The sequence below is a fragment of the Petaurus breviceps genome, unplaced genomic scaffold, assembly GCF_028583685.1.
Source record: "Petaurus breviceps papuanus isolate PSGF00001 unplaced genomic scaffold, PetGlider_PUasm1.0 156, whole genome shotgun sequence".
Lineage (NCBI taxonomy): Eukaryota > Metazoa > Chordata > Mammalia > Diprotodontia > Petauridae > Petaurus > Petaurus breviceps.
The window spans coordinates 6,222,608-6,250,581 of NW_027185720.1; the positions used below are offsets into that span (position 1 = coordinate 6,222,608).

General features: G+C 37.3%; 1 protein-coding gene across 1 annotated transcript in view; it reads right to left on the minus strand.

Moving 5' to 3' along the window:
- CAPS2 (calcyphosine 2) overlaps positions 1 to 19,710 on the minus strand; it is a 58,234-nt gene extending 38,524 nt beyond the window's left edge. Inside the window, exons 1-5 of the mRNA XM_069082171.1 lie at positions 19,630 to 19,710; positions 10,633 to 10,679; positions 9,649 to 9,694; positions 9,424 to 9,537; positions 5,118 to 5,285 (exon numbers count right to left, since the gene is read on the minus strand). Of these exons, the coding sequence (XP_068938272.1) occupies positions 5,118 to 5,285; positions 9,424 to 9,537; positions 9,649 to 9,694; positions 10,633 to 10,679; positions 19,630 to 19,710 (456 nt within the window). The remainder of the gene's footprint in view (positions 1 to 5,117; positions 5,286 to 9,423; positions 9,538 to 9,648; positions 9,695 to 10,632; positions 10,680 to 19,629) is intronic.
- Positions 19,711 to 27,974: the final 8,264 nt, after the last annotated feature.

Here is a 27,974-nt window from a genome sequence, read left to right on the forward strand (position 1 = left end):
CAGCCCCAAACCAGCAGGCCAGCCAGAGCAGACTTCAGGAGAGTGAAGCACCAGCAACTGTTGTGGTTTTCAGAATTATCAAACCATAAATGGCAAAGACAAAGTAAAAGGTCAGTGTGAAACTCTGTTGAAACTGGGGGGGGGAGGGGGATGGAGGAGCAGGTCCGGCCCCTGCCCCCTGGGGTGAGAGGTGGCAGAGGTGTGGTGGCCCTTCAGCTGCCACTGTATGACTGCTTCAGAGCTCCTGGGCCGCAGATCATAGGGGGACCAAGTGACCATTCAAAGGGGAATTGCCCTTGCTTTAACCTGCTTGGATCTGGATTGCTATCTTGTGTGGAGATCCTGGGGTGTATGACCAGGTGCCAGAGCTTGCGGGGGCTTCAGAAAGGGCACCCAACTAATATCTCTGGCAGCTACGAAAACCCCAGCAGCTTGGGATGAAGGTCTCCTCTCTGGAAGCAGATTTCTACCATGGCAAAGAGTGCAAAAGTCAAGTAATTGAGTGGCAACATGAGCAAGCAGAGGAAGCAAAACAAGCACAGCAATCAACCTTAGATTCCTTTTTGGGGGACAAAAAGGATCAAAGCATGGAATGTGAGGAACACAATGAACTCAGAATTCCAGCACCAAAAGCTTCCAAGAAAAGTATGAATTGGTTACAGGCTATAGAGGAGCTCAAGAAGGATTTTAAAAATCAAGTAAGAGAAGTGGAGGAAAAATTGGAAAATGAGAATGATGTAAAAAAAATCGTGAAAAGTGAGTCAACAACCTGACTGAAGAAAATAACACCTTAAAAAATAGACTAACTCGGGGCAGCTAGGTGGTGCAGTGAATAGAGCACTGGCCTTTGAGTCAGGAGAACCTGAGTTCAAATCCAGCCTCAGACACTTAACAGTTACTAGCTGTGTGACCTTGCTCAAGTCACTTAACCCCAATTGCCCTCCAAAAAGCAAAAAAAAAAAAAAGTTTAAAAATAGACTAACTCAAATGGCAAAAGAGGTCCAAAAAGTCAATGAGAAGAATGCTGAATTTGCCAGATGGAGAAAGAATTTCAAAAAGTCACTGAAGAGAATCATTCCGTCAGAATTCAATTGGAGCCAATGGAAGCTAGTGACTTTATGGGAAATCAAGATACTATTAAACAGATCCAAACAAATGAAAAAATAGAAGGCAATGTGAAATATCTCATTGGAAAAACCACTGACCTGGAAAATAGATGCAGGAAAGATAATTTTAAAATTATTGGACTACCTGAAAGCCATGATCAAAAAAAGAGCCTAGACACCATCTTGCAAGTAATTATCAAACAAAATTGCCCTGATATTCTAGAACCATAGGACAAAATAGAAATTGAAAGAATTCACCAATCACCTCTTGAAAAAGATCCCAAAAAGAAAACTCCTAGGAATATTATAGCCAAATTCCAGAGTTCCCAGGTCAAGGAGAAAATACTGCAAGCAGTCAGGAAGAAACAATTTGAGCATTGTGGAAACCCAATCAGGATAACACAAGATCTAACAGCTTCTATATTAAGGGATCAAAGGGCTTGGAATATTATATTCCAAAGGGCAAAGGAGCTAGGATTAAAACCAAGAATCACATACCCAGCAAAACTGAGTATAATATTTCAGGGGAAAACATGGTCATTCAATGAAATAGAGGACTTTCAAGCATTCTTGATGAAAAAAAAACAGAGTTGAATAGAAAATTTGACATTCAAATACAAGAAGCATGAGAAGATAAACAGGAAAAATAAATCATAAGCAACTTATCAAAGTTGAACTATTTATATTCCTACATGGAAAAACGATAATTGTAACTTATGAAACTTTTCTCAGTAGGAGAATAGTTGAAGGGAATATAAATGTATATATGTGTATACATACATATATATGTTGATATAGGAGGGTATATGTGCATATAAATACATATGTGAGTGTATGTATCTATGTGTACAGATATACATAGACAGAGGGCACAGAATCAATTTAATAACAAGGGATGATAATTTAAAAAATAAAATTAAGAGGTGAGAGAAGCATAATGAGAGGAGATAGGGAGAGACAGAATAGGGTAAATTATCTCATATAAAAGAGTCAAGGGAAAACTGCTATAATGAAGGGGAAGAGCAGGAAGGCAAAAGAAAATGGGTCAAACTTACTCTCGTTGAATTTGGCTTAAGGAGGGAATAACATACAAACTAAATTGGGTATCTTACCCTCCAGGAAAGTAGGGGGAAAGGGGAGATAAGATGGCAGATGATAGAAGGAAGGGCAAATGGAGGGGGGGGAGGGTAGTTAGAAGCACACACTTTTGAAAAGGGACAGGGTCAAAGCAGAAAATAGAACAAGTTGGGGACAGGATAGGATAGAGGGAAATATAGTCAGTTTTTTACAATATATACCCTATGGAAATGTTTTGCATAGCTACACATGTACAAACTTCATTGAATTGCTTATCTTCCTAGTAAGGGTGGGTGACAAGGGAAGAAGGGAAAGAATCTGGAATTCAAAGTTTTAAAATCAAATGTTTTTTTTAAAAATCATTATTATTATTTTTTACATGCCCTTGGAAATAAGATATACAGGCACTGGGTATGGAGATCCACCTTGCTCTACTGGAATGTTGGAGGGGGGATGGGGGAGAATATAGGAGAGAGCAGATTGGGAAAGGGGTATTCAGTGGGATTACTGTTTTGGGGTGGTGGATAGGGGAAAGATTGGAAGAAAATTTGTAACTCAAAATCTTGTGGAAATGAATGCTGTAAACTAAAATTAAACATAAAATTAAAAAAAATAACCAGAAGGTCTAAAAAGGATAGAGGTGGGTTTAGGTCCCAACCTCTGATACATTCTTGTACTATAATCCCAGACAGGTCATTTAATCGCTGTGTCCCCAGGCAATTCTGAGATTATAAATTGGAGAGAAGATATTGATTTATAGTGATGGAAGGAATTTGTTTCCTCATCAGGAGGATGTCAGTATCCTATACAAATGAAATACCATGTCTAGTTCAAAAAAGAGTTACTTTCTGCCCAGTTTCCAAGGAAAGAAACAGCACTAAAGGATGGATATAAAAGAGACAGATTTCCAGCAGGCAACAATCAGACTTGTTGAAAAATAGAATGTGTTGTACCTTGGGGAGATAGTAGGTTCCCCAAAACTATCAGTCTTTAACTGGGGCTGGGTGATGACCTGTCGGAATATTGCATCTTTCAGGTGTTTGGACTCAATTACCGCCTATATCTTTTTTAATGAATGTGTCATATGACACCAGTGTTCTTCCCATCAGTGAATATTATATACCTCCACCCTTAGAAAATAACTGTCCTACTCTCACTAGTTTATAAATATTTCCAACAGTCAACCCAAGAGCGGCAACCAATCTATTTATAAAAAGAGCTTAGTACTCTCTAACATAAAAACAAATAGATGTTTCCATTTGGATGTAGTATTTAGGGGAAAAAAACAATGAAAAGTTCCACAATATATAATTTGGAATGTTAGGGTACGACCCAGTAAAACAGATGTCAGTAGAAGGCTTTGTTTTATTTTGTCAATGTGACCATGGTGTATTACATACCTATATATTTATACATGTATGCACACAAACAGATCATGGAGTCCAACAAGGTATGAAATTGTCTGGTACCAGATGGTTATGTTTATATAAATCTGTTTGGGAACTTCTTTTACAATACAATTTTAAAGTACACTATAACTTCTATTATTATTATTAGTCTATTAGCTAAACATTGAGTAATTTAAGCTAATTTTTACACATTTGGAACAACTAAAAATTAACTGTTATCATGTACTATTTGTAAAGTTATTAGTTGCTTTTGTCTATGTAATAATTTTTAAACAGTCTTCATCCTTTTAGCAACTACACTGTTTATAAAAACAAGTTAAGTGGGCTTTCTATTTGAATACATCCTTTTACTTATGAGAAAGTATATACTATCCCGCTTGAAAAAAAATTCTTTTGGAAAAAATTACTCAAAGATTTTTGTAAGAGGAGAGCAAAGGAAAGGAGAACCAGCTGGCCATGCAAGGAACACAGATTTAAGGACATATGGTTTTAGCAATCGAAATGACATTGAAGAAGATGCATCCCATTTTCTGTCTGCTGGACCTAGCTTTCTCATCTGACTTGTAGCTAGTACCGTCTATAAGTGTTGTCCCCCCCATTAGAAAGTGATCTCCTTGAAAGCAGGGACATTCTTCCTTTTCATTTATATTCCCAATGCTTACCACAAAATTTGCATATAGTTTATTTCATAGTAGTGACTTCCTAAATGTGTGTTTCCTTCCTTTCTACCTTGAAATACACATGTCCATTGATTAACAAAGAATATACAAATGAATCAGTTTTAGAATATACAGAGGTCTCAAAAATTCAAATAAGTTTTTAAAATTTAATAAGTTATTTCATAAGCATAATGGAAAATTTGTAAAGCAATTTTAAAAAACTCAAGATGATAGTATTATATGGATGTATAAAATATACTCAGTTCAGATCCTGAAACAAATGAAATAATATCTAGCAAATATAAGAAGGCAAACTATATCCTCTGTCATAAAAGCCATCTCAGCTATGAGAAGAGACAGATGCTTATTGCTAAAAAGATTATACACGATGTTTAAACTTGGTCAGTGAATCTCATAAAATGGACCACAGCACACATGTGTTGAGTTTCAGGAGATAGGAGAAACTCCTCCTATCTTGAAAATTCCAAATCCCTAAGGCCTTCCACTCAGCTACAGTTTGCTTATTCCTCTTCCCAGCTTAGCAGTGAAAAGGTCACAACAGTAATTCAATCCAGGAAGAAAAAAAAAAGTAGTCACCTTCCCTGTGAATACTTGGGAAATAAAGAAAGATGAAGAAATGTAGGGGAGGGAAAGAAAGTACAAAGGAATTCCCAAGGCCAAATAATGGTCTGGTGACCTAAATTCCCAGGAACCATTTTTTTCATAACAACATGAACAGTCAATGTTTTGCAATTCTTCAAGTAAAATAGGAAGAAATATAAGCAAGTCAAAGAATGATAAAAATCACTTTTAAATTAAGAACATTCAAAACTTTCATAGAGATTTATAAAGATATGATACAGTACCATTTCATGTATAATCTTTGGAGACTGCTGCCTTGGAACATTTGCTCGTTTCTTCTCTGAATTTCTCTGACTATACTGTTTATATCCTTCTTTCATTTCTATCTGGTATTGCTGATATTTTTGCTTATATTTCTGGGTTGGTGATGGCAAATTTTCTGGTATTGTTTTCTGAGTGAGGAAAAAAATGATAATATTCAATAAAAATGGAGTCATTAAGAGATTATTTTTTTAAATATACCAAAACAAAAGCAAAATTGTCTAAATGTTTCTTCAGTTTAGCATTTTATAGAAAATTGTCTATATCTTACAATCTAAATTGTAAAAGAATCTAGGTAGGGATGCATTAAATTCCCTATGAAGCTTTTGTCAGTTTCTTGATAGAAACTTCTTAGTTGCCTATTCTCAAAGAAATGATTGGCAATGTCAATCTCCAGAAGAGAAATTTTAAAATCCAGTGATGTTTATAATACTTCTACACTTTTTTTCTCCCTTCATTTTTTCTTTTATTTTTTCCACTCTGTTAACTGTTCTCTCTGCTTCCCTTCCTTGCATTTTTTTCTTTATTATGTCTATCAATGACACTGATGAACATATCATACACAGGCTGTTAATGGCTAAAGAAATTGCAATTTCCCATTCTATATTAAGAGTTTCTTAACAGAAAAGGGGAGAGGTTCCAACCTCTTTCACTAGAAATGAACAGAACCACTGAAAATATAGGATTTTTTTCTAAATATTAATATTCATTAGATTCCTTTAACAAGGATTTGTTCCAATTCCTCATCAGAGCATAGGCATGCCCTTAGGTTCTCAAAGATTATGCCAAGCAAAGGGGAAAGCTTTGGCAAATCCCATGCTGAGACAGAAGGGCTCTGAGGTCAGTCCAGCAACAAACTTTGTATCTTTCATTAAAGAACCAGTCTAGTTATATAAGGAAAGGTTCATCAATGGAAAGTTGGTCATGAGATTTAATTTTAGTTTCGTTTTTATGGCAATGGTCATGGTAATTCATGAAAATTATCTACTAGGCAAAAATAATTTTAGCTCCTCAAAGACAGGGGAAGCTGGGGGAGCACAGCAGATAGAGTACTATGCCTGGATTCAGGACAATTTAAATTCAAATTCATTCTTAGATACGTTTAACTGTGTAAAGCAGGGCAAGTCTTAACCTCTAAGTTCTCTCATCTGCAAAATGGAGATAACACCTACCTCCCAGGGTTGTTGTGAGGATGAAATGAGATAATATGTGTAAAAGCACAGTGCTTGGCACATAGTAAGCATTTTGTAAATAGCTATTGTTATTATTATCTTGTTTTCATCTTTATATCTCCAGTGGCCTAGCACAGTGCTTGGAACACAGTAAGCACTTAATAAATGCTTACTGGAGGGAAGGTAATGCAGAGAATAGAGCATCGGCCCTGGAGTCAGGAGGACCTGAGTCCAAATCTGGTAACACTAGCCGTGTGACCTTGGGCAAGTCACCTAACCCCAATTGCCCTACCTTCCCTCCTCCAAAAAGCTAAATAAATAAATAATGCATAAATGTTTACTGAAAAGATGAAAGAAGGATTGTGATGCATGTTGAACAAGGTTAGGACCAAGAACGACAAAATCACACTTTGTGAATATATGAAGAAATAGGTTTAGTATTTAGGACTGGTGGTAGTTTATGGACAAAGATGTACCTATTTGTAAGATTCCTTAAAAAATATAACTGACCACAATGGAAATGGACAAAGCGATTTCCAAAACAGGTCATTTTTTTCTTCCTTAAATTGGAAATTTAAAGAAGCAACTTTTATCCCTTAAAAAATCATGGAATGCTATTGAAAAGCTAATTTCACCAAAATCATTACAACTAAATAAAATTTTAATTTTGCCACTCATGGACTGAAATAAATTTGCTGAATATTTATCAATAACTTGATAAATAACTTCCTTCCTGAGATTATGCCTTGGAAATGGAGCAATTATTTAAATCATTGTACCCTAGTAACTTAGGAGTATAAACCAATTTTCAAACCTTGCAACATAATGTATACATCACTCTACCGACAGGATCTGATCCAATATGTAAAAATTTCTGATTGCTCAGGTCATGCATTTGTATAATTTACCAAATACTTTATTGTAACTTTTCTTAAGTTTTAAGCACTAATTGAAGCAAATTTAAATGATCTCCCACATTTGATTGCTTCCAAACTGCAGCTATAAATTTTTTAAAAAGATAAAAAATCAAATATAATTTAATATACAAGTATAAGCACCTACACACTGAAAAATAGTTACCAAAGATTCAATAATTAACTCACAAATCCCATAGATTTATCATCTTTATGCTGGGTTGTTTTTTTTTTTACCTTTTGGAGGAGCAATTGGGATTAAGTGACTTGCCCAAGGTAACACAGCTAGTTCTCGTATTAAGTGTCTGAGGCTGGATTTGAACCCAGGTCCTCCAGACTACAGGGCTGGTGCTCTGTTCACTGTGCCACCTAGCCACCCCAATGCTAATAATTTTCAAATCAACTTATAAAGCCCTAGCCTCTCAACTTACCTTGAGACATCTCTAACCCTGTAGGCATCTTAAATTCAATATAGTCAAAATTGAAATCCTTATCTTAGCCCATAACCCTTCCTCCTTCTTACAAACTTCCCTATTTACTTTCAAGGGCACCACTAGCTTCTCAATCCCCCAGACTCACAATGTAGGTATCTTCTTTAACTATTCACTGTCTCTCACCCACCTGTATTAGCAACCACAGTATGATCTGCTTTTCTAAAGGAAAGACAGCTTTAAAGGGGTGAATGATGTTACTTTAATTAACAGACAGAAAGATACAGATAAGTAGTCCAAGGAAGAATCCAATAGACAGGACTTCAACTGTGTAAACAGAGTAATAGATCCCTAATACCAACATCTGGATTCAGGCACAGCCAGGGGGTTCCTTAACGATGGCTGCCCAGAGTCTCATCTGACCAAATTACATCAGGAGCAAGCCCCAAAGTAATATACCAACCTTCCAGTATATATAGTTTTCAACTAATAGGCTCAGAGCCAGAAGGTATCACAACCCACATGACTCAATGCCTCATTGGCCCAGTGCCAAAAGGTGTGAAAGCCTCCCTGGAAGGAAGTTTCCCCCTAAGGAAGTGTCTCCTTAGGCAAGTTCCTCCTCCAAAGCAATATAAATCTCCCTGAATCACCTGATGGTTTCTATGTGATTTGGGATGTGTCACAGCTGTGAACTGAGCTGAAGGTGAAAGCAGCAAGACATCCGTGATTGAAATACCTGTGTACCTTTAGACCTGAGAGCACAATCTATATTCCAAGGGAAAAAGCAACACAGGTGGCCATACAGACCTATTAGTGGACATGGAAGATCTTATATTCCATTAACCCTACACTACCCTATCCATATTCAGTCTGTTGTTAAGGGCTAATCTTTGAAATATCTCTCCAATACATTCCCTTTTCTGCTCTTCTGGCCTATTGCAATAAACTAGTTGGTCTACCTGCCTCAAGTCTCTTTCCACTCCAGCCATTCTACCCTTAGTCACCAAAGTGATTTTCCTAAAAAGCAGGTCTGACCATGTCACACAGCCCTGCTCAATAAACCCCAGTGACCCAGTCTTGCCTCTATTATCAAATAAAAAATCCTTTGCTTGGTGTTCAAAGCTCCTCATAACCTAGCCCTCTCCAATTTTCCAGTTTTTTTATACCTTACTTCCCATCATGCACTCTTTGATCCAGTAATACTGGGCCTCCAATATCAATATTGGAAATAAATCAAACATAATATCAAATATCAAATCCTTTGTTTGGTGTTTGGAGCTCCTCACAACCTAGTCCTCTCCTATCCTTCCAGCCTTCTTTTAAGTTATTTCCCATCAAGTATTAATTGATCCAATAACACTGTGCATCCCAACTATTCCACTAACAAAGCATTCATCTTTCATCTCTGGGCATTTTCTCTAGCTGTCCCCCCTGACTGGAATGCTCCCCCCTCTCATCTCTCCTTCCCAGCTTCCCTAGCTTCCCACAAATCCCAGCTAAAAATCTCACCTTCTACAAGAAGTCTTTCCCAATTCCTCTTAATTCTAGTGCCTTGTCTTTGTTCTTTCTTTCCTATTTATCCTGTGCCTAGCTTGTCTGTACAAATTTGTTTGCTTATTATCTCTCCTATTATATTATAAATTCCTTGAGGGAAAGGACGTTCTTCTGCCTCTCTTTATATTCCCACTGCTTGACTGGCACATAATAGATGTTCAATAAATGCTTACCATTGACCTACCTACAAATACTAACCTGATCATTTGAAAGATCATCAGCATAACGCAAGCCCCAACTAAGAGCCGAGGATGAACAGGGTGCATCAAACTTAAGATGAACTGTACCAAGAGAAAACCCTGTAGAATCATCCTAAAGTAAAGTCACACGAGATCATTTGTATCTTTAAAATGACATTCCTTTCAAACACTTACTACACAAACATCTACACATGCTTACTGCCCCCCCTCCAAATCAAAGTACCTCATCATCAGAGTCTATGAGTCTCCCAAAATCAAGCTGTGGCACACTGAAGGAAATAAAAGACGATTAACACAGTTGTGTGTATGTATGTGTGTGTTTGACAGACAGACATTTGGAAACTGAATATACACAGAACTCAAAGATAGATTGCTAACCAATTCCTACAACAACCTTATCAGCCCATCTAGTTCTGTCTTCTATGTCTATAGGAGCCAGGACTCTAGGCTAAGGATTTGAATTCTATGGTCTAAGATATTTTTATCAACTAAGAAATGTGATTCCCAGAGGGGGAAAAGATTACAACTTAATGTTCTGAAAACTTATATTTGAGATCTAGCAAATGTGTCCATTTGGGTGAATCACTTAGTTCTGAGTTTCAGTTTCTTCTTCTGTAAAATGGGAATATTTTCCTAACTCACAAGTTTACTATGAGAATCCAATGAGTTGGTAAATGTTTAAGGACCAGGTAAATTATAAAAACCCTCATGAAAAAGTTACCATAATTCTTCATAGAATTTGAATACTTGAATTAAATAGTATAACTACTAAATTTAGAAAAATAAAGGTTTGGAAAAATAATAGAACACAAACTATAAAAATATCTTGTGGGAGAGCTAAATATACATAAATGGGTAATTATTTAAAAATTAAACTTCATAAAGCAAATAAATGTTTCTAGTCAGTGGAAAAGCACTGAAAATGTCACCAGAATTCTTAGACTCAGAACGTTAGGACCAGAAAACGTCTTAGAGATGATCAAGTCCATCCTTCTCATTTTATGAATAAAGAAACTGAGGGCCAGAGGTCACAGGTTAAGTCTGTACCAGAAGCAGAGCTTAAGACTAGGGCTCCTTTCTCCCAGTCTTAGGCTCTTTCCATTATAATGTGCTATTTCTATTCCAACTACTAAATTTATGTGATAGTAAGCTTCATGTACTTATCAAATATACTTAGAAATTAAAACATTAAGAATAAGATACTTACTCAGATGGCCGTGGACTACGGTTTGCCCATGATCTGCATCTCCATCCCTGTTTGGTTTTCCAATTTAAGAATGAGAACACACACATATTTAGTCTGTTCTTCCAAATCTCTTGGTTTCAAAACCAAGCCAAATAATGTTCTACCTAGTAAATACAACTATCATGTGTGTAACTGTGTGCACATGCATATGTATATGTACCTGATTTTTTTTATTTTGAAAAGCTTGAAAAGTTATGCAAAATATTATACGCCCATAGAGCCAATGACTTGGAAAACTAGATTAGGTCTAGTTTTATAAAATTAAATAATCAAGATCAAAAATAAATATTCCAGCAGTTAGTGCTGGTACTGTATTTTATAAATGTCACAGGGGCAGCTGGGTGGTGCAGTGATTCGAGCACTGGCCCTGGAATCAGGAAGACCTGAGTTCAAATCCGGCCTCAGACACTTGGCACACTTACTAGTTGTGTGACCTTGGGCAAGTCACTTAATCCCAATTGCCTTGCTTTCCCCCATCAAAATGAATAAATAAATAAATGTCATGAAACACATTTCAGTGACAGAGGTACTTGACAAAAAACACTTTCCAAAATACCTTTATTCCAAAAATCCCAGAGAAATTATCAGCAAGACTGGTTTGTCTGAAAAAATGTATTTCTGTCATTCTGATGTATTACTCAAATTCTTGAATTCAATTTAGGCTAAGTATTAGCAATAATAGACTAAAAATGACCATAATCAGTCAAAAAGTTAAAGAAAAGTTATTAAGAATCACTAAGCATTAATAGGAAAATGAGATCTATGTAATACACTTATACAATAAAGCATCACATTTAATCCCTGAAATAATAAAAGATAATTTGAAAAAAATATATATGGATTAAAAGCAAATGGAATGTACTCTCTTATTCACATACTAGAGTAACAGAATGGGCTAACATTTAGGAACTTAGGACTTCAAGAGAAAGGCTTTTTATAAGGAGAGAGAATCATTTTCCTTTACTATGAGAGATGTAGAGGTAGCTGGAATTTAATGAATGCTGAGATCCCAGAAAAGTACTTATATGCATCTTCTGGGCAATTTAGTTTATCACAGAAGTACACAATGAACTACTTTAGGACAAAAAAATAGAAGACTCAGGTGACCATTAGAGGGACTTTCCATTTGTCAGTCTTTCCAAAATAAAGAGGTCCTGTCAGACCAATAAGGAATAAAAGAATTGCCTCTAAGAATCCTTATCTTATATGACATATACACTCAAATTATGTGATTGAATGTCACATTCCATTCAATTGCAAGCTTCTATAGAAAAGGTTCTATATATGGTAGGAACTAAATGACATTTGAATATTCACAATGAATTAACGCTGCAATTGTAGTTTTACTTTTTAATCTAATTTTTACTCTTAGTCTCTATAAACAAAAGATTTAAAATATTCTACTGCTAGCAAATATACCACTTCCATATCATTAGGATATACACTTCTTGAGAAACCATCAAACTTCTCTTGAATCCTAATTCCTAAAATGGTGCTTTTCTTCTAGCAGGCATTTAATCGTTATTTGTTGAATGTCAACAAAGTCATCAATCTTTTAAATTAGAATAAAAGAAAACACATTCCTCATGCCTTATTAGTCAACTTAGAAAATGCCCTCATTTCACTGGTACCGACTATGCTACTACCTTTCCTTGTGGATAGGTCAATTGTCTATTGGTGCCAACTTTGAAGTGAGGTCCTATAAACTAAAACCTTTGTCCCTCAATCCTGTCCTTCCTACCTACCTTTAAGGGAAGACATACCCCAGATACCTGCCTTCTATCCTAATCTCACCTCCATTCAAATGAGGCAAACATGAATGGAAATCATATGCCATATATTCTAGTAACTAGTAACAATGGCCAAATGGGAAAACTAGGCATTTGCTGAGTCTCCTTTACAGTGGAATCCATGTCACTGTGGTACCAGGATTCCCACATACTAGGAGCAATGGAATTCCCCTCAATGCCATCTGTCCCGGTCCCATTTTGTGCCAAATTAACTGCCGTAAATGCAATGGGCTAATCCCAGACTATCAAAGGGATTGTAGAGGCAACCCCCACTAGAAAGAGTCTTATTAATTGGACAATCAAGTTTAACCCAATATGGGGGCATTCCAGTAGGCTCACATATTAGCAAACCTGAAAAACCCAGTGACTATACATTACCCGTGAATCTGTCCACTGAAGGAGATCATTTCTTGAGGAAAACAGCAAAAGAGAATCACATAGATGATTGAGCCTGACCCCAACAAATCCTCTCAATAGCACAATGGATCTAAAATGGCCATGGAACTGAACATATTATGCAGGAATGAGACCACCAGAGAGGTGCCCATCTCCACAAAGAAGCTAAAGAAGTAAGGGCTAACTTCACTTCCTGCCAACTTCATTGCAACATAGAAAATGGTCTTTACTCCTAGAGGTATGGCCAACTAGACCTTGGTAAGTAGCTTATGTAAGCTCTCTTCCACAGGACCTATTGTCACTTAGGTTCTAGAGCAGGCAATAAGGGTGAAGGAGGGGAGGGAGTTTGGGGATGTCAATCTAGTAGAAATCAGTATGCAGTGATAAATAGGAATAAATGAATCTCATGTGAGATAGACCAGGGTATCAGGGGGATATTATGGATCCTGCTTACCAGACAGTCCACCTTTAAGCTGGTGGGAAAAGAAGTGACTAGATCCAGAAGACACCATCTTAGTTTGTAAGATGAAGAACTCAGGACCCTGTCCTGGACCCTTCCTTACTTTATTTCCGCAAGTAACTTTGGAAACTGGATGGTAAATAATAGAGACTCCATTCTCACTGCTCCTGCTGACCTGTTTGATTGTCCATGTGATTAAGACAAGCAGACCCAAATGGGACCGTGAAGGTAGTCCTACTTCTCACAAGAACTCACTTGTTTTGTGTTTTTCCCCCAGGTATAATGCTGTGGAGCCAATCACATTGAACTCCTTCATGTGCTTGATGCCAGCAATAACAGCAGCATTGAACTTAAACTTTGTATGGATATGTCACCTAAATCCAAGAACACCTGATGGGTAGATCCAAAATGCCTTCCAAATCCTGGTTTTCTGCATGATAGATAAAGTCATCATCCTAAATGATAATTTATGGAGTTATGCAATGTAACGCATTCATTGCCAGCTCATTATCAACCTTCGCATGTCCTGGACAGGAGAACTTTTGTTTTGAACGAAGGATGTGGGCCCAGAGCTAGGTGGATTGTGGATTAGCGAAAATCAGTTTCACTGATATGGCCTAGTATGCATGTATACAAAAAAGAATACGCCCTGAGACTGGGCTTTACCAGCCACCACTCCCAACCTCTTCACAGATGACACAGTTAAAATTGTGTTCCTTGCATATCTCATGCTTTATTAGATAATTTACAAACTATTGTAATTTACCTTAGCTTGTCTATACTACTGTCTTCATCTATGGATGAAGGAGCAATCTCTTTTTGGTGCCAGACAGACTTTTGCCTAACATTCAATGTTAGTAAAAGGTCAGAGAGGTTCTAGGCCTTTGACTAACTAGCATGCAAAAGCCATTGCAGAATCCCATATTCAGAAGTCATCCCACTGTGTTTCCCTTGGCTGAGGATCTCTGAGACTTCTCTATTCTCTATCTCCTTCTCCCTTTGTGAATATTAATAAGGTTTTGTTAATCGCTATCCCTATATGACTCTGCTGATCTTCAACCAAACTCTACTATACTATGCATACAATTGGAGAAAGTGAACGATATCATTCTTGACTTTCTCACTATATGTAGGACCAGAAGACAAAAGACAATGGTAACTAAATGAAATAAAGAATCATGGGTTCTGTTGGAAAAAACAAAGCTGACAGAATTTATTTTTCATATGTCCATATGCAACAAGAAACGTTACTCTATACTATACTTTGTCATCAAATCTTGCAGTTTCTGTTAGATGTTGTTTCCCCAGAAGTAGAATATAAGTTCATCTAAATCAGCACTTCTCAGAGGCTCTGACACATAGTAGTTGCTTGACAAACGGTTAGTGAATTTAATTGTCCATGATAAAAACCACTTATATGAACAAAATAAAATATTATTATGTGGTTTAAAAAAATGACGATGAAGAATACAAAGAAGCATGAAGAGATTATATGAACTAATGCAAAGGGAAGTATGCAGAACCTGGACAACAATACAAACAATAGATGAGAAATGGAAATAACTGTAATGTAGCAATATGAAAGCTACAATATGAGAAGTGGAAAAAAAAACATAAAAGAACATCGTAACTAACTCAAATTATAATGACCAAGCTTATCCCCAAAGAAGGGATATGGGAATGCACCTTCCTCTCCCTCCTTTGCAGGAGTGGGAGTCCATGAGTGTGGAACATTGTATACCTTGTCAGTTGATATGTTGGTTTATTGCTTTTCTTTTCTATTTTTATTCACTATAGGGAAATGAATATGACTTTTTAAAAAGATACCAAAAATATTTTCTTTCTTTAAATATAGAAAATTGGTACAACTATGTAAGACCCAGAACCATACCTTAATAAAGTCTTGAAAAGAATAACTACAAAGAAAAACAATCACCATATAAAATGTCCCAAAGTATTAATAATAAATGAAATGCAAATTTTTTAAAACTTGGAAAAAGTACCCCAAACCCAGCCAACAGCCAAAATGATGAAAGTCAGAAAAAGTCAATGTTGGAGGAGCTATAGAATGACAGGCACACTAATACATTTTTGATGGAACTGTGAAATAGTTCACTCGTTCTGTAAAACAATTTAAAGTTTTCTGAGAAAAGTAGCGAAATGTGCTTTTGATCTAGCAATTTAGTACCTGCGTATTTTCCCCAAAGAATGTAACTATAGAAAGAAATATCTCACATATGTGAAAATATTTACAAGAGGACAATTTGTCAAATCAAATCAAGTCAACAAGAACTTTCTCAGCAGAGTGCTGGAAATACAATATAAGCAAAAAGAAAGTCCCTGACTTTAAAAGTTTACATTCTAACTATAAACAGGAGCTGAAAATCAGGGGGGGGAAAGGTACCTGCACAGGGACCTACAGAAATCCAGATAGTTACAAGTGAATCTGCTATTAAATTAACTTAAAAATATTCTTTTATAAATAAAATCTATATAGCCAAGAATAGAAGGAATACAGAAAATTGGGGGGAGGGGAACTTCCATAGACAAATCTCTCATATAAGATGTGATTAGTTTGAAGTATTGCTGTGATGTAGGAAATTATGAGCTGATTGATTTAGGAAAACATGGAAAGACTTGGATTTATGAAGGAAGATGTATCCACTTTCCGCTAAATGGATGATGGGAGGAAATAAGTACAGTCTTACATATATGTGTATAAGTGCATATGTATATATATATATGTATGTTTATGAATACCTATGTATATTTATACATAACCACACTTACTTGTAGCCTTCTTTAGGGTAGTAAGGGTTGGAGGGGGAAAAAATTAAGTAGAAATTAAACAGCAGAGAATAAAAGAAAACCAACAAGGAAGCAAAGTTGGGCACTTTTGAAAACAATGTGTAGTATTTATTATATAGGTTTTCCTGAAATGAAAATGTATTGTTTTATATTGAATCCTGTCTTATGGTCTACTACATATATAGCAATGATTTTTTTCTCATTTTGAATTTAAATTTAATTTTTTAATTACAATATATTAAAAAATGTTAATTATGGAGGAAGAGAGTGAAAGCTAAAATAGCAAGAAATAATAAAGGAAAAACCAATTTATAGAAAGCTTGATTAAAGCAGATCATCATTTAGAGTAGGAAACAACAAACATACAAACATAGAAAAAATCTGTCAAATTTTCTATAACAAATGACTCTCTCAATCAAAGTCAACTGAGCCACCATATTTGTATTCTAATATCACAGTCCCCAGTGAGCTGCATCAAGAAAAAGAAATGGATATCAAGAAAATGGAGATCTCTTATAATTAAAGTTAGAAGGATTATTCTTAATTATTGGTGATATATGGGAACTCATAAAAAATTAAATAGACAACTAATTATACATACATAAAATTCAAATATATTATCAAAAAACAAACACAAAGCTAAACAAAACTTGCAGGGTGGAAGAAAATATCAATTCTGCTATACAAAATATATAGGAATTGACACAAAACATGCTTAAAATCACTAATAGAAAGAGAAATTTAAATTGAAACAACTTTGAGGTTTTGTTTCATTCCATCCAAATTGTCAAAGATGGGAACTGTCAGCATTAGAGGGTGTTTTGGAAGACAAAAACACTGACACACTGTCTAGAGCTGTGCAATAGCACAATCATTTTGTATTTCAATTTGGAATTATCCAAGAAAACTGATTTAAATGTCAATATACTTTAACCTAGAAATTCTAAAACTAGATACATAACTCAAATGTAAAACATTGATATAAACGTCCAACATATACCAAAATATCCATTACAGAACTCTTTGTGTTTGCAAAAAAAAAAAATGGAATCAACATAGGTTCCCATCAATTAGGGAATGACTGAAAAAAAATATGGTAAGTCAATTTTAAGTACATTCTATTTTTTAAGATGAAAATATAAAAAGTAAGGCATATGAATGTGTAAGAATATGCCTTTTTCTGGATTCAATAAATTTTCAAAATTAAAAAGGCAAATAACAGAGAAAATGAAATGTGAAGGTGAGTTGCTCTCATGTTCAAGTAGTTCATTTTGAAGTTCTTAAAGAATTATACTCATTTGTACCTAGTATGGGATTTGAGGCTTTGAATATATATAGCTTATTGACATATGGAAAAATCAGGAAACGAGGTAAACCCCCAGTAGACTTGTCCCCAGAACATAGAATGTATCTATAACAAGAGAAGAGGCTTAAGAATATTAAAATCTGATAAACTTTGAGCCTCGAAATTTTAGTGACTTTCTGGTGAATGGCCATTGTCTGGTTATAACCTAGTCTACAGAGATGAAGATTTGGGAACTGTCCTAGATAGTTACCATAAATTAGGGTGAGGGCTCTCAGCCACAGACTACAGTATTGTTCAAGGAAATTTTCAAGGTCTTCTTTTCTACTTACTGTTTAAAGGTTAGTAAGACTCAGAGCTCAAGGCTGTAGAAGAATTAAGGACATTTCTATCATTCCTAGGGCAAAGATCCCTACTCTTTATCAAAGAGTTCAGCAGTATCCCAAAGCAGTAGTTTAACCTCCAGAGCCTGGAGGTGCTAGAGAATAGAAATGTGGAACAAGCAGTGAGCCTGGCAGAATTTGCACAGAGCACTGAAATATTAGTGGTGACTTGCCTTTGCCAGAAATGTGTCATTAATCTGTGCCTCACTACTACTGATCTAAGTATGAGCTGTATTTGTTTGTGGGAGAACATTCCCTAGTTTTAGACAGGGAATGTTTTCTACATAATGTTTTTGCTGATCCATCTTATAATGTCTACTGGATGTTTGTCAATGAGAAGTATGCTCACAGGCATTTACGAGCTTTACAATCTTAGAAGAGGAACCTCACAGGCTGATCCCAGAACTGTGAAGTAGTAGCTTCCCTCTGGGGGACCTAAGATGCTAATGTGAGTACAGATTGTGGGGAGTAACTCAGTGGGGGTACCACAAAGATAATTTAATAGTATTATCCACCGAGGAAGTCAATGGAATGTGGGAAGATTTGGACAAACTTTTACAGAATCAAATATGTATTTTTGTATATTTGTGTATGTATTTTTAAGTATTTGATTTCATAGAGGAATATTCTGCTTAAAATAAAATGTCTTCCATGCATATGTTAAAATCCTAAAATATGCCTTGAAAAATCCAACAGAAATAATTTTGTTGCACAATCTTCTAATTGCTCATATCAAGCCAGTCATAAAACAGAGGGAGTTCATAGCTACTGTCATGGAGAATATCCAGTATAGAGTATAAATGAAAGAAGTAATCCCTATGATATGGTGAGGTATTCCAGAAGCTCCTGTTTGCAGATGACAATGTTGACTGCCTCAGATCCCAGAACATTACAAAGCCTCCTAAATGAAATTGATAATAATTCAAAAGAGTTCAGCCTATCCAAATAGAAAAAACTAAGTGAATGAAAAATGTCTATTATTCGTATTATGATATGTATTTGGCTGAATGACCTCTAAATTGGACCCACAACTGAACAAGAAGGAAAAAGTGGTTTACATAGCCTTTAAGAAAATGTGTATCACTTTTAGTGACCTTATACTTCTCCCTGAGAAAAAGGCCCTTTTTTAACAATGATGTTCTCCCAGTGATATTTTATGGCTGACAGTCACAAAATACCACAACTTCCAAAGAATTAAAATTGAGGCACCACCCAAAGAACAATGAAGTGCATGATGAGTTTATAAATGGTAAAACATTTTACTGAATAATTATATTAGAAAAGTAGCATAAAAATGTCATCAGAAGGTGATCTAGTGATGTGGGGAGGGTCAGAGAAAAATAATAGATAACCCATGCACTACACTGGTATACATGCAATATGAAAAATTCTATAGGAAATCATCTGTGGATGATTTATGGAAGAATGTGGAACAAAGTCACACAGAATCAGAAGTCATGGATGAGTTGTGATTTGTGCCACTGAAAGGAGGACCCACATCCATGTATCTCCATGAAAGTAAGATGAACTGAGAATCATGGAATATTATAGCTGGCAGGGTCTCTAAACGACTTGGTCATTTAGTCAATTCTTCTTCTTTTAAAGATAAGGAAACTGGGGCCCAGGAAGATTACATGACTGATGTACATGGCACATTAATGAATGTTGGTGGCAGAGTAAATTACCCAAGGAAACATAATGGTTTAGAGGCAAGTTTCCTAACTACAGCTCCTTCCAAAAGACTACAATTTAAATAATAAAAAACTGGTATATAACAATAAAAAGTATCATTCAAACCCCAAATTGTAGTATACATACTTGCATATGATTCTTTTTTCTGGAGAATTGCTGAGTTAGGCTCTTAGGGGAAGCAGAAACTCCTTTAATTTCTAAATTCATTTAAATGCAACTATATGTCCTGCAATATACTAAAAAAAAAGAAGAAGAAAAAGGGGTAAGGTAAAATATTGTACAAAACTCTGCATAAAGAACTATGCAATTTATTACAATTGATACTAAAACAAATCAGGGAAAGGATTATCACCACCTCTCCTTAAAATCTGTCTCCTCATTCACCTTTCCCATTTTCTTTCTCTTCCCTGCCACTGAAATATATTCTTCCAATGTTTTTCCTAGAGCCTTTTCATACTACTTTTTAAGTTGAAATTTAATAGCTACATTTTTCTTTTGTTCAAAATAGATTTGTCTATATCTATGCTTAATTACTTAATCTTCTATAGTGGATAAAAGAAGAAAAAGTAATTATACTGAACTGGAGCTGAGTAGAGAATATAAGATGGGAAAGGAAACTAAAAAATAATACACTTTTGAGGATCAATTAATTTTTAAAAATGGATCAGTGCCTGTACTACCCAAGGTTTGGCAATTTTATTAAAGAGTTTTTGTCTCCTCTTATGTAGCCAACAATGCATCTTTGTCCAAAAGTTCACTCCCTGTTTAGTAATGGAAAGAGAAATGCTTTCATTTGCTTGACTTGGCATTGAGTATATCCATGAACTGTTTTTACCCAAGATTTCCCACCTGGGTACCTTCCCATCCCCAACCCAACTGGCCTATATCTATCTCCCTTAGCCAATTATTTTCAGAAAGTCTTAGAAGGGACTATAGGTTCTACCGATAAAGAGGTTCCTCGGCTTGCCACTAAGAGTACAACAGTAATAACAAGATGACACCCAGGCCCCATCCCTTCGATAAATAAGTGTCTAAGTATATCCTTCAACCAACACAAGATAAACATTTATTTGAAAACCACATGCCATTAATTTAACTTATTATACTTCACCACCAACACTGTTACAGCTCTGCTACTGGTCCAAATACACACTGATGTCTAAGTACCCATCACTGTTGTTCATTCAGTTACATCCAACTCTTCATGATGCCATGGACCATATGTGGCATGCCAGGCTCTTCCATCCTCTACCATCTCCCAAAGTCCATCCAGGTTCACATTGGTTGTTTCCATGATGCTATCTATCCATTTCATCCTCTGCCGTCCCCTTTTCCTTTTGTCTTCTATCTTTCCCGATATCAGGGTTTTTTCCAATAAGTCTTATCTTTTCATTAATGTAAACAAAATATTTATGCTTTAGCTTCAGCGTTTGAACTTCCAGTGTATAGCCTGAATTAATTTTTTAAGTATTGGCTAATTTGATCCCCTTGCTGTTCAAGGGATTCTCAAAAGGTTTCCTCAGCACCAAAATTCAAAAGTGCAGACTATGCAACGTTCACCTTTCCTTATAGTCACACAGCCATATATTACTACTGAAAAAAACATAGTTTAACCAAAATGACCTTTGTCTCAGAGTGACATCTCTGCTTTTTAGTATGTGTCTAACTACATGTTTGAATATATTTAGGCACAACCAGTAGCAATATTTGTTGTTGTTGTTGTTTGCATACTGCTAATGGGAGGTTCAAAATTAAATCGTTTTTTTTTAATCCCATAGGTACTTCCAACTCCACAAACACATATGGCATGTACCTTAGTCATGAACTGGGACAGGCCATGGGAGGAGGGGGAAAGGAAGGGCTGGGTGAAACAAGGAAATGTAAACATAAGTTATTTCAAGTATAGTGTTCCAGAGGTCTCAGGAAAGCCAGTTAGGCTAAAATTAGGCCTGAAACTCACCCAGAGCATCTTTCCCAGTTCAGGACAGTTTGCAGTTTCCAAAAAGATCAGCGTCAATTCTCCCCTCCTCCTGGGACAAGGTGGGGATGGGGAGGCGGCATTCAGATGGGTTATAATGCAGCACCCTTGGAATGCTGCCAGTAGATCCCAATGTCACTCTTCTCCCATCCCACATTATAACTTAGTCATACCCACAGTGGGGAGCGAGGCATAGGGGATGAGGGGCTCAAAGACCCACCTGACGTCCTCAGGACCTGAGATGACCAGGTCCGGGGATGAATGGGAGCGCAAGGGTATGAGGCTGAACGAGGCAGGTAAAAGATGCTTCTTCCTTCCTTCTTACTTCAGGAGTCCCACTTAAAACAACTTTCACTTTGTCTGGTTCTGGGACTCCCGCACAGCACAGTCTCTGCGGTCCCGGGCACTAAGCGGTCTGGGGTCTCCTCTTGGAGGCTGGGGATCGAACCTCCTTTCTCCTTTGGTAGGCGTGCAGGCCAGCAGCAAAGCAGGCAGGGGAGTTACTTGGTTGCCTAGAAACCTATGGACGCTTTCTCCGCTCGCGCTCAGTAGCCCTGAAGCCCAGATGGCAGATGGGAGGGAATTGAAGGTCTGACGTCCTGCCTCTTTCTTTTCTCTACTTGCACCACCCCTCCCCCACAAAGGCTCTGCACCCACCCCACTGCAGAAGAAAGAGGAAGCCCAGAAAGACCTCCGCACACTCTCCTCCCCACTAGCGGTCGGGGGAACCTGAAAGGCCGTGGCAGCCCTACTTGCTTAAGTTCCCTTACGTTTGCCCCCTCAGCTACCTTAGCCTGGGGGTGAAACGATCTTTTCAGCAAGTAAGGGTATAGGCCACTGGAATGGGACGGAAGAGGCCGTGGGGCCCTACACCTGTCGGCAAAGCGGATGCTTCCTGCGCCTTCTGGAACTTAACCAGGTATCCGACCGTGGATTCCGAATCTCTCAGGTATTTAGGTTAAGACAGACATTCTTGTCTACGTAGCTAGGTGACAGTGGATAGCGTACGGGGCGAGTCGCTTAACCCTGTTTGCCTCAGTTTCCCCATCTGTAAAATGAGCTGGAGAAGGCAAAACACTCCAGAATTTCTGCCAAGAAAACCCCAAATGGGATCACAAAGAGTAAGACACGACTGAAATAAGTGAACAGCAGAGTATGAAGGTTTTATTAAAATGAATCTCCACATCAGAGAATCTAGCCTTCCTAGGGACCTGAAAAGTGGTGCAGTTCACTCTCTTCTGGTTACAAAAAAACAAACTAATAAACAAAAAAAAAAAAAAGGGGGGGGGGGGGCAGAGAGGTTAAGTGATTTATTTACCTAGTCAAAGCAAATTCTCAGCCACAAAGTAACTACAAACCTTTTCTCAGCTTCCTATCTCCAGCTGTTACACTACTGCAACATGCTTTTCTCCTAATATTCTGGAGGAATAATTTGAATGCGATATTCCTTTAAAATATTAAATTTAACTGGGTAGAAAAAAACATGAGGATGGGGTGGAGTGGAGGTAATATACGGTCATGACAAAGAAACCTCTATTGTTTTCAGATGAACTATGTCCTAAATTTAAAGGCTCCCCTAATGAATGGATCATGTACATGCAGATTGACAAGCAGTCAAAATATCAATATGTATAAAATTAGTGGAACTTTGTTGTTCCACTAATATAACAAGAATATAACAAGGAAACTCATACTTGAAATTAAATATGTAGCACCCATGCTGTGTTTTTGTACTCACCCTGGCAGGTTGCTATGCGGCCCCCAAGGATGGCTACTGTCTTGTTGGAAGGTTGCTGTGCAAGTAAGTGTTGTTAAATTGTAATTTATAAGCCCTCACTAATGAATTTCTATTTCTAGTCCAGATAGTGGTCCTTAAAGTGATGCATTCAATTAAGGAAGTTGTACGGAAACAGGAGAACTGAACCTAGAAGCAATTCCTTTCCTGCCTAAAACTGCTGCAGAGACTCCTAGAGTACAGAATCAACCCACAGAACTGGAACATACTGACAGCCAACCTGACATGACAGGAGTAGACACACAAGTCTATGAAGAGACTGATAGTCAAGCCCTTACCAACTACCAGCTACTCTGGTATAGGGGCTGAGAGATTCATCAGTGAGAATTTGTCCAATTAGTAGACACTATGCTGCGTTATGATGTTACCAGTAAATCTGAAGATATGGTTACCGTGTATGTAAGACAATGTGAGAGATTATCCATGTAAAATGTGCCTCACAGGTAATTACACATTTACTGTTGTACATGGGGCATCTGGGTGGCACAGTGAATAGAGTACTGGGCTTGGAATCTGGACTCAGACACTGACTAGCTGTGTGATTCTGGCCAAGTCACTTAATCCTTTCTGCCTTGGTTTCCTCATCTGTAAAATGAGCTAGACAAGGGAATGGCAAACCAATCCAGTATCTTTGCCAAGGAAACCTCAAATGGGGTCAAGAAGAGTTGGGCACAACTGAAAACAAAACAACATTGCTGTACATGTGAATGTGTATAATATTAGGATGCGAGTATACTTTCTGTCAAGTTCACTTGACTCTGTTTTGTGCAGTGTTCATACTACAACAATGTCTATTTGTTAATTGTTTTGCATATATGCTAATATTTATAGATAAGTTGGACTTTATATATAGGCCAATTGATAGTGTTATTGTTGCAACTAGCTAGCTTTCCTTTGTTAGTTTGCCATACTTATTGCTTTTGAATTATTGATTGCTGGCTACTATGGCTATGCATGTACTTTGGAAATGAGCTTTATGCTCTATATGTAGTTAGCCTTGTTATCTCCGGAGTTTCCTCCTAGGTTGTGCTCTGGATAGCACCACATCTACTTCGTGTACTATTAATGTATGTTTGTTTTATTTTCAATGGTACTGAAGTTTGGTTATCTGGGATACCATGAAAATAACCCTTGTTGTGTTAAAGCACTATGTTTGCATTTATACTGTATAGTTACAGGTTTGGGACTTGTTCCAGCTGTCCTTAGCAAGGTAATGCAAGGTTTCAGCCCAAGGAAGGAATGTAACCTGCGTCCCAAAGTCCATTGGTATGGGCTCTCCTCATTGGTGGACATCAATTTCTTGAGCCTGGGGATTTCTCTACTTTTAAACTCTCAATAAGGCTACCTCCACCCAAAGGTAAGTTTACTCGCTGTACCCAATTCTCAGCCCACTTTCTTTACCCCTTCATATGCCAATGGGCCAATGAGAGTCCTCAAAGGGGAGCATCCTTTTCTCTACTGCCTGCCCATTGCGTCCTATAACTTTGTCAAATGAATTGGGGGAGTTCAGAAATAAGGGAGGACTCAACTGATCAGTAGCCAGCTCTTAAAAATCTGCTGGTGGTGGCTGTTGTTTCCTTCCTGGCTCTTGATGACCATTTGGGGGGTTTTCTTGGCAGATATTAGAATGACTTAACATTTCCTTCTTCAGCTCATTTTACAGATGAGAAACTGAAGCAAACAGGGTTAAGTGACTTGTCCAGGGCTTCACAGCTTGTAAGTGTCTGAGCCCAGATTTGAACTCACGAAGAGGAGTCTTCCTGATTCCAAACTCAGTGCTCTATCTACTACACTACCCCAGAAATGACAGACAACAGTAAAAAGAGGTATGATGGAGAGAAAGAGTATGATTGTTAAGTGACTATAGATCTAATGGTGTTTTGCAAAGTGAATGCAATTTCTGAAAAATAAAAAGAAATTGAAAATGTAATTTTAATTGAGATTTTGACGAAGCTGATAATAATGATTACTGCTGATACCTGAGTATAAGTTATGAATTTACAAAGAGCATTATATGCACTATGCATGTTTCATTATAATATTAATGATATTTCTTGGCACATAGAGGTAATAAATACTTGTTGAATTGAATGATGTAGCATTTTAAATTCATTAGCTAAAAGCATTTAATTTATTTGAAAGCAGTTAGCAGAAGTAGGATCCTAGAGTATTCCTTTTAATACCAAAATCAGTGGATGAAAATAAAAATATATTGTTCATTCCTGAACAATGTAATTGATTCATATAATGGATTTAAATCATTTAGATTAATGTCCTAAAATTGTAAAGTAAAATGACTTAACCTTCAGTTTAGCAGCAATATAATTCTACTTCTAAGGGCTTTTATATTCATGAAATGATAGGATTGAGATAGTCCAAAAGACAGAAGGAAAATTTACAGAGGTGCTTTTTTTCACAAGTTATCAGGTTGCAACAGATCTAAAGGTCTCCCCAGTGGGAAAGTGACTATTTTTTAAGTTTCATTTTCACCCCCTTAAATAGTCAACCTTTTTCAAGGTGAGGAAATGGAAGCCATTAATCAGTTGTTAAATATCTTAGCAATATTACACATTTAACATGCCTATTGCTTATGTGCTGAAGAATAATTAAAACTACCTCTTACTCCCCTAGAGGTAGACTAATAATATGTGTAACCCTGTGCAATGGACTATCTAACAGGTCCAACCTCAATATGTATTAGAATAAGGCAAGAAAATAGAGACATTGGGGGGGGGGGGGGTGACAAGAGTCATGGAGGGGAGGGAGTAAAAGCCTAAAGCTGTACCTCCCTTTGACACAGTTTTCTGGTGGTTTCTGGCTAAGTTGATGTGGCATCCTGGTCACCTACACAACTAAAAATTTCCATTGGTGTGCTTTGGGGGCCCTTCTAACTTGATGGATAGCCAAAGACTATATATGTCATCATTGCCAGTCCTTCTGACCAGACTGTTTTCCATATGGAGACCATCCACCCTTCCCCTCCTCCACCCCCACATATCTGTTGAAGCGAATCCCACTGTATCTTTCTTGTATATTTTTACTATGTAAACTTTTATTAACTGCTCAGTGAAATACTAGGGTCTCATTTCATTCCAGCTGTTTTGCAATTTAACTTTTTGTTGTAATTACCATGGAGTTGGTGACACTTTCAAAAATTACACCAGCCGCTGAACTCTTTGCAAGGAATTCAGGGAAGATGAAGCAAGCCAAGTTATGGCATGTCAGGGTACTAGAGATCAATGGCCCCTTGATGAGCAAAGACACACCTTACAATCAGAGCAACTTTTTGTAGTTTGGTGGTTACATAAAGTCCAGTGATGAGAACTAAGACTGTGATTGCCCTATAAGAAAGGTGAACGGTGGGCTATACAGCACATTGACTGGCAAGAAGGGGTCTCTAGAGTTCATAGCATGGGGAAAACACACAGTTGAATAACACTTCCTGTTTATGTTAGCTAGACCATCAAAATGTAAGTTTGTTAAGGGCGTGGAGGACTGTTTTTTGCTTTTTCTCTGTATCTTCAGACATTTAGCACAGTGCCTTGCACAAAGTATTTAAGCAATGCTAGTTTAATTGTCTAAGGTCAAGTATACAGACAGGGGGAGGATCTGAGCATGGGTTCCGATACATGGATTAAGAGCTTAATGGGACCTTAGACACCATTTAGTCCAATCCTTGAATTTCACAGATAAGAAAACTGAGGCACAGTGAGATTATATGAATTGTAGTTAATAAGTGTCTGAAATGGAATTTGAACTCAGGTCTTCCTGACTGCCCAATGTAGCCCTATGTGCTATTTGTTAACTACCCCATTTTGCTAGGAGATGGAGGAAAGCACTGAGGAAAGTAATTTTGAACCGATTTCCCCACCTTTAACACCTATTTCTGTCCTGTTTTATTGACTTGTTATTGAGATTTGAGTTATTGCTATTCTAACTGACAGAGTCAGGAAGACCCAGATTCAAATCCAGTCCCAGATAATCCCTAGCTGTATGACCCTGGACAACTCATTTAACTTATTTGTTTCCTTTGCTATGAAATAACATAAAATAACAGCACCTGCCTTACAGGTTTGTTGTAAGAAACAATTTTGATACCAAGTGTAAAATGTTTTGCAAACCTTTAATGGTTTATAAATGTTCTAGTTATTGCTGTGATTTATTTTTATTCTCCTTCTCCCCCGGATGTTGGATTATGGTTTCCTGCCTCTGTCCAGCTCACTTCTTAATCATGCTGTCAAAGGTACCACGCCCAGAGTCCTGTCCAGCAGCCCTCCGGAGCTTTCAGGGTAGGGGATCTGGTAGCAGAGAGGCCACCAGACGTGGAGGCCCATTCTGCAGCAGCGAAAAAGAGCTGGGGAATGTGAAGGCGAAGCAGGTGTGGGGTGAGAGTGAAGGTGATGGGGGAATACCGGAGAAACAACTAGAAGATGGATTTCAACTTTAGATATGCTGAACAAGGCTCCAAGAGGAAACAGCATGGCAAACACAAGAGCGCAGAAGCTTTGAACCCACGGGCAAGGAAGTACGAAAGACCATATGTAGCTGGAGGAGGGGTAGGGATGGTCGGAGAGGGGCAAAGCCTGACTGAGACGGGGTCAAGGCTTAGGGCAAGTGAGGACGTGACTAGGGCGTGATAGGGGCGGGGCAGGATCGGCTGTTAAGGGGCACTTACGTGCTGTTGGGAGTTTGCGGAGA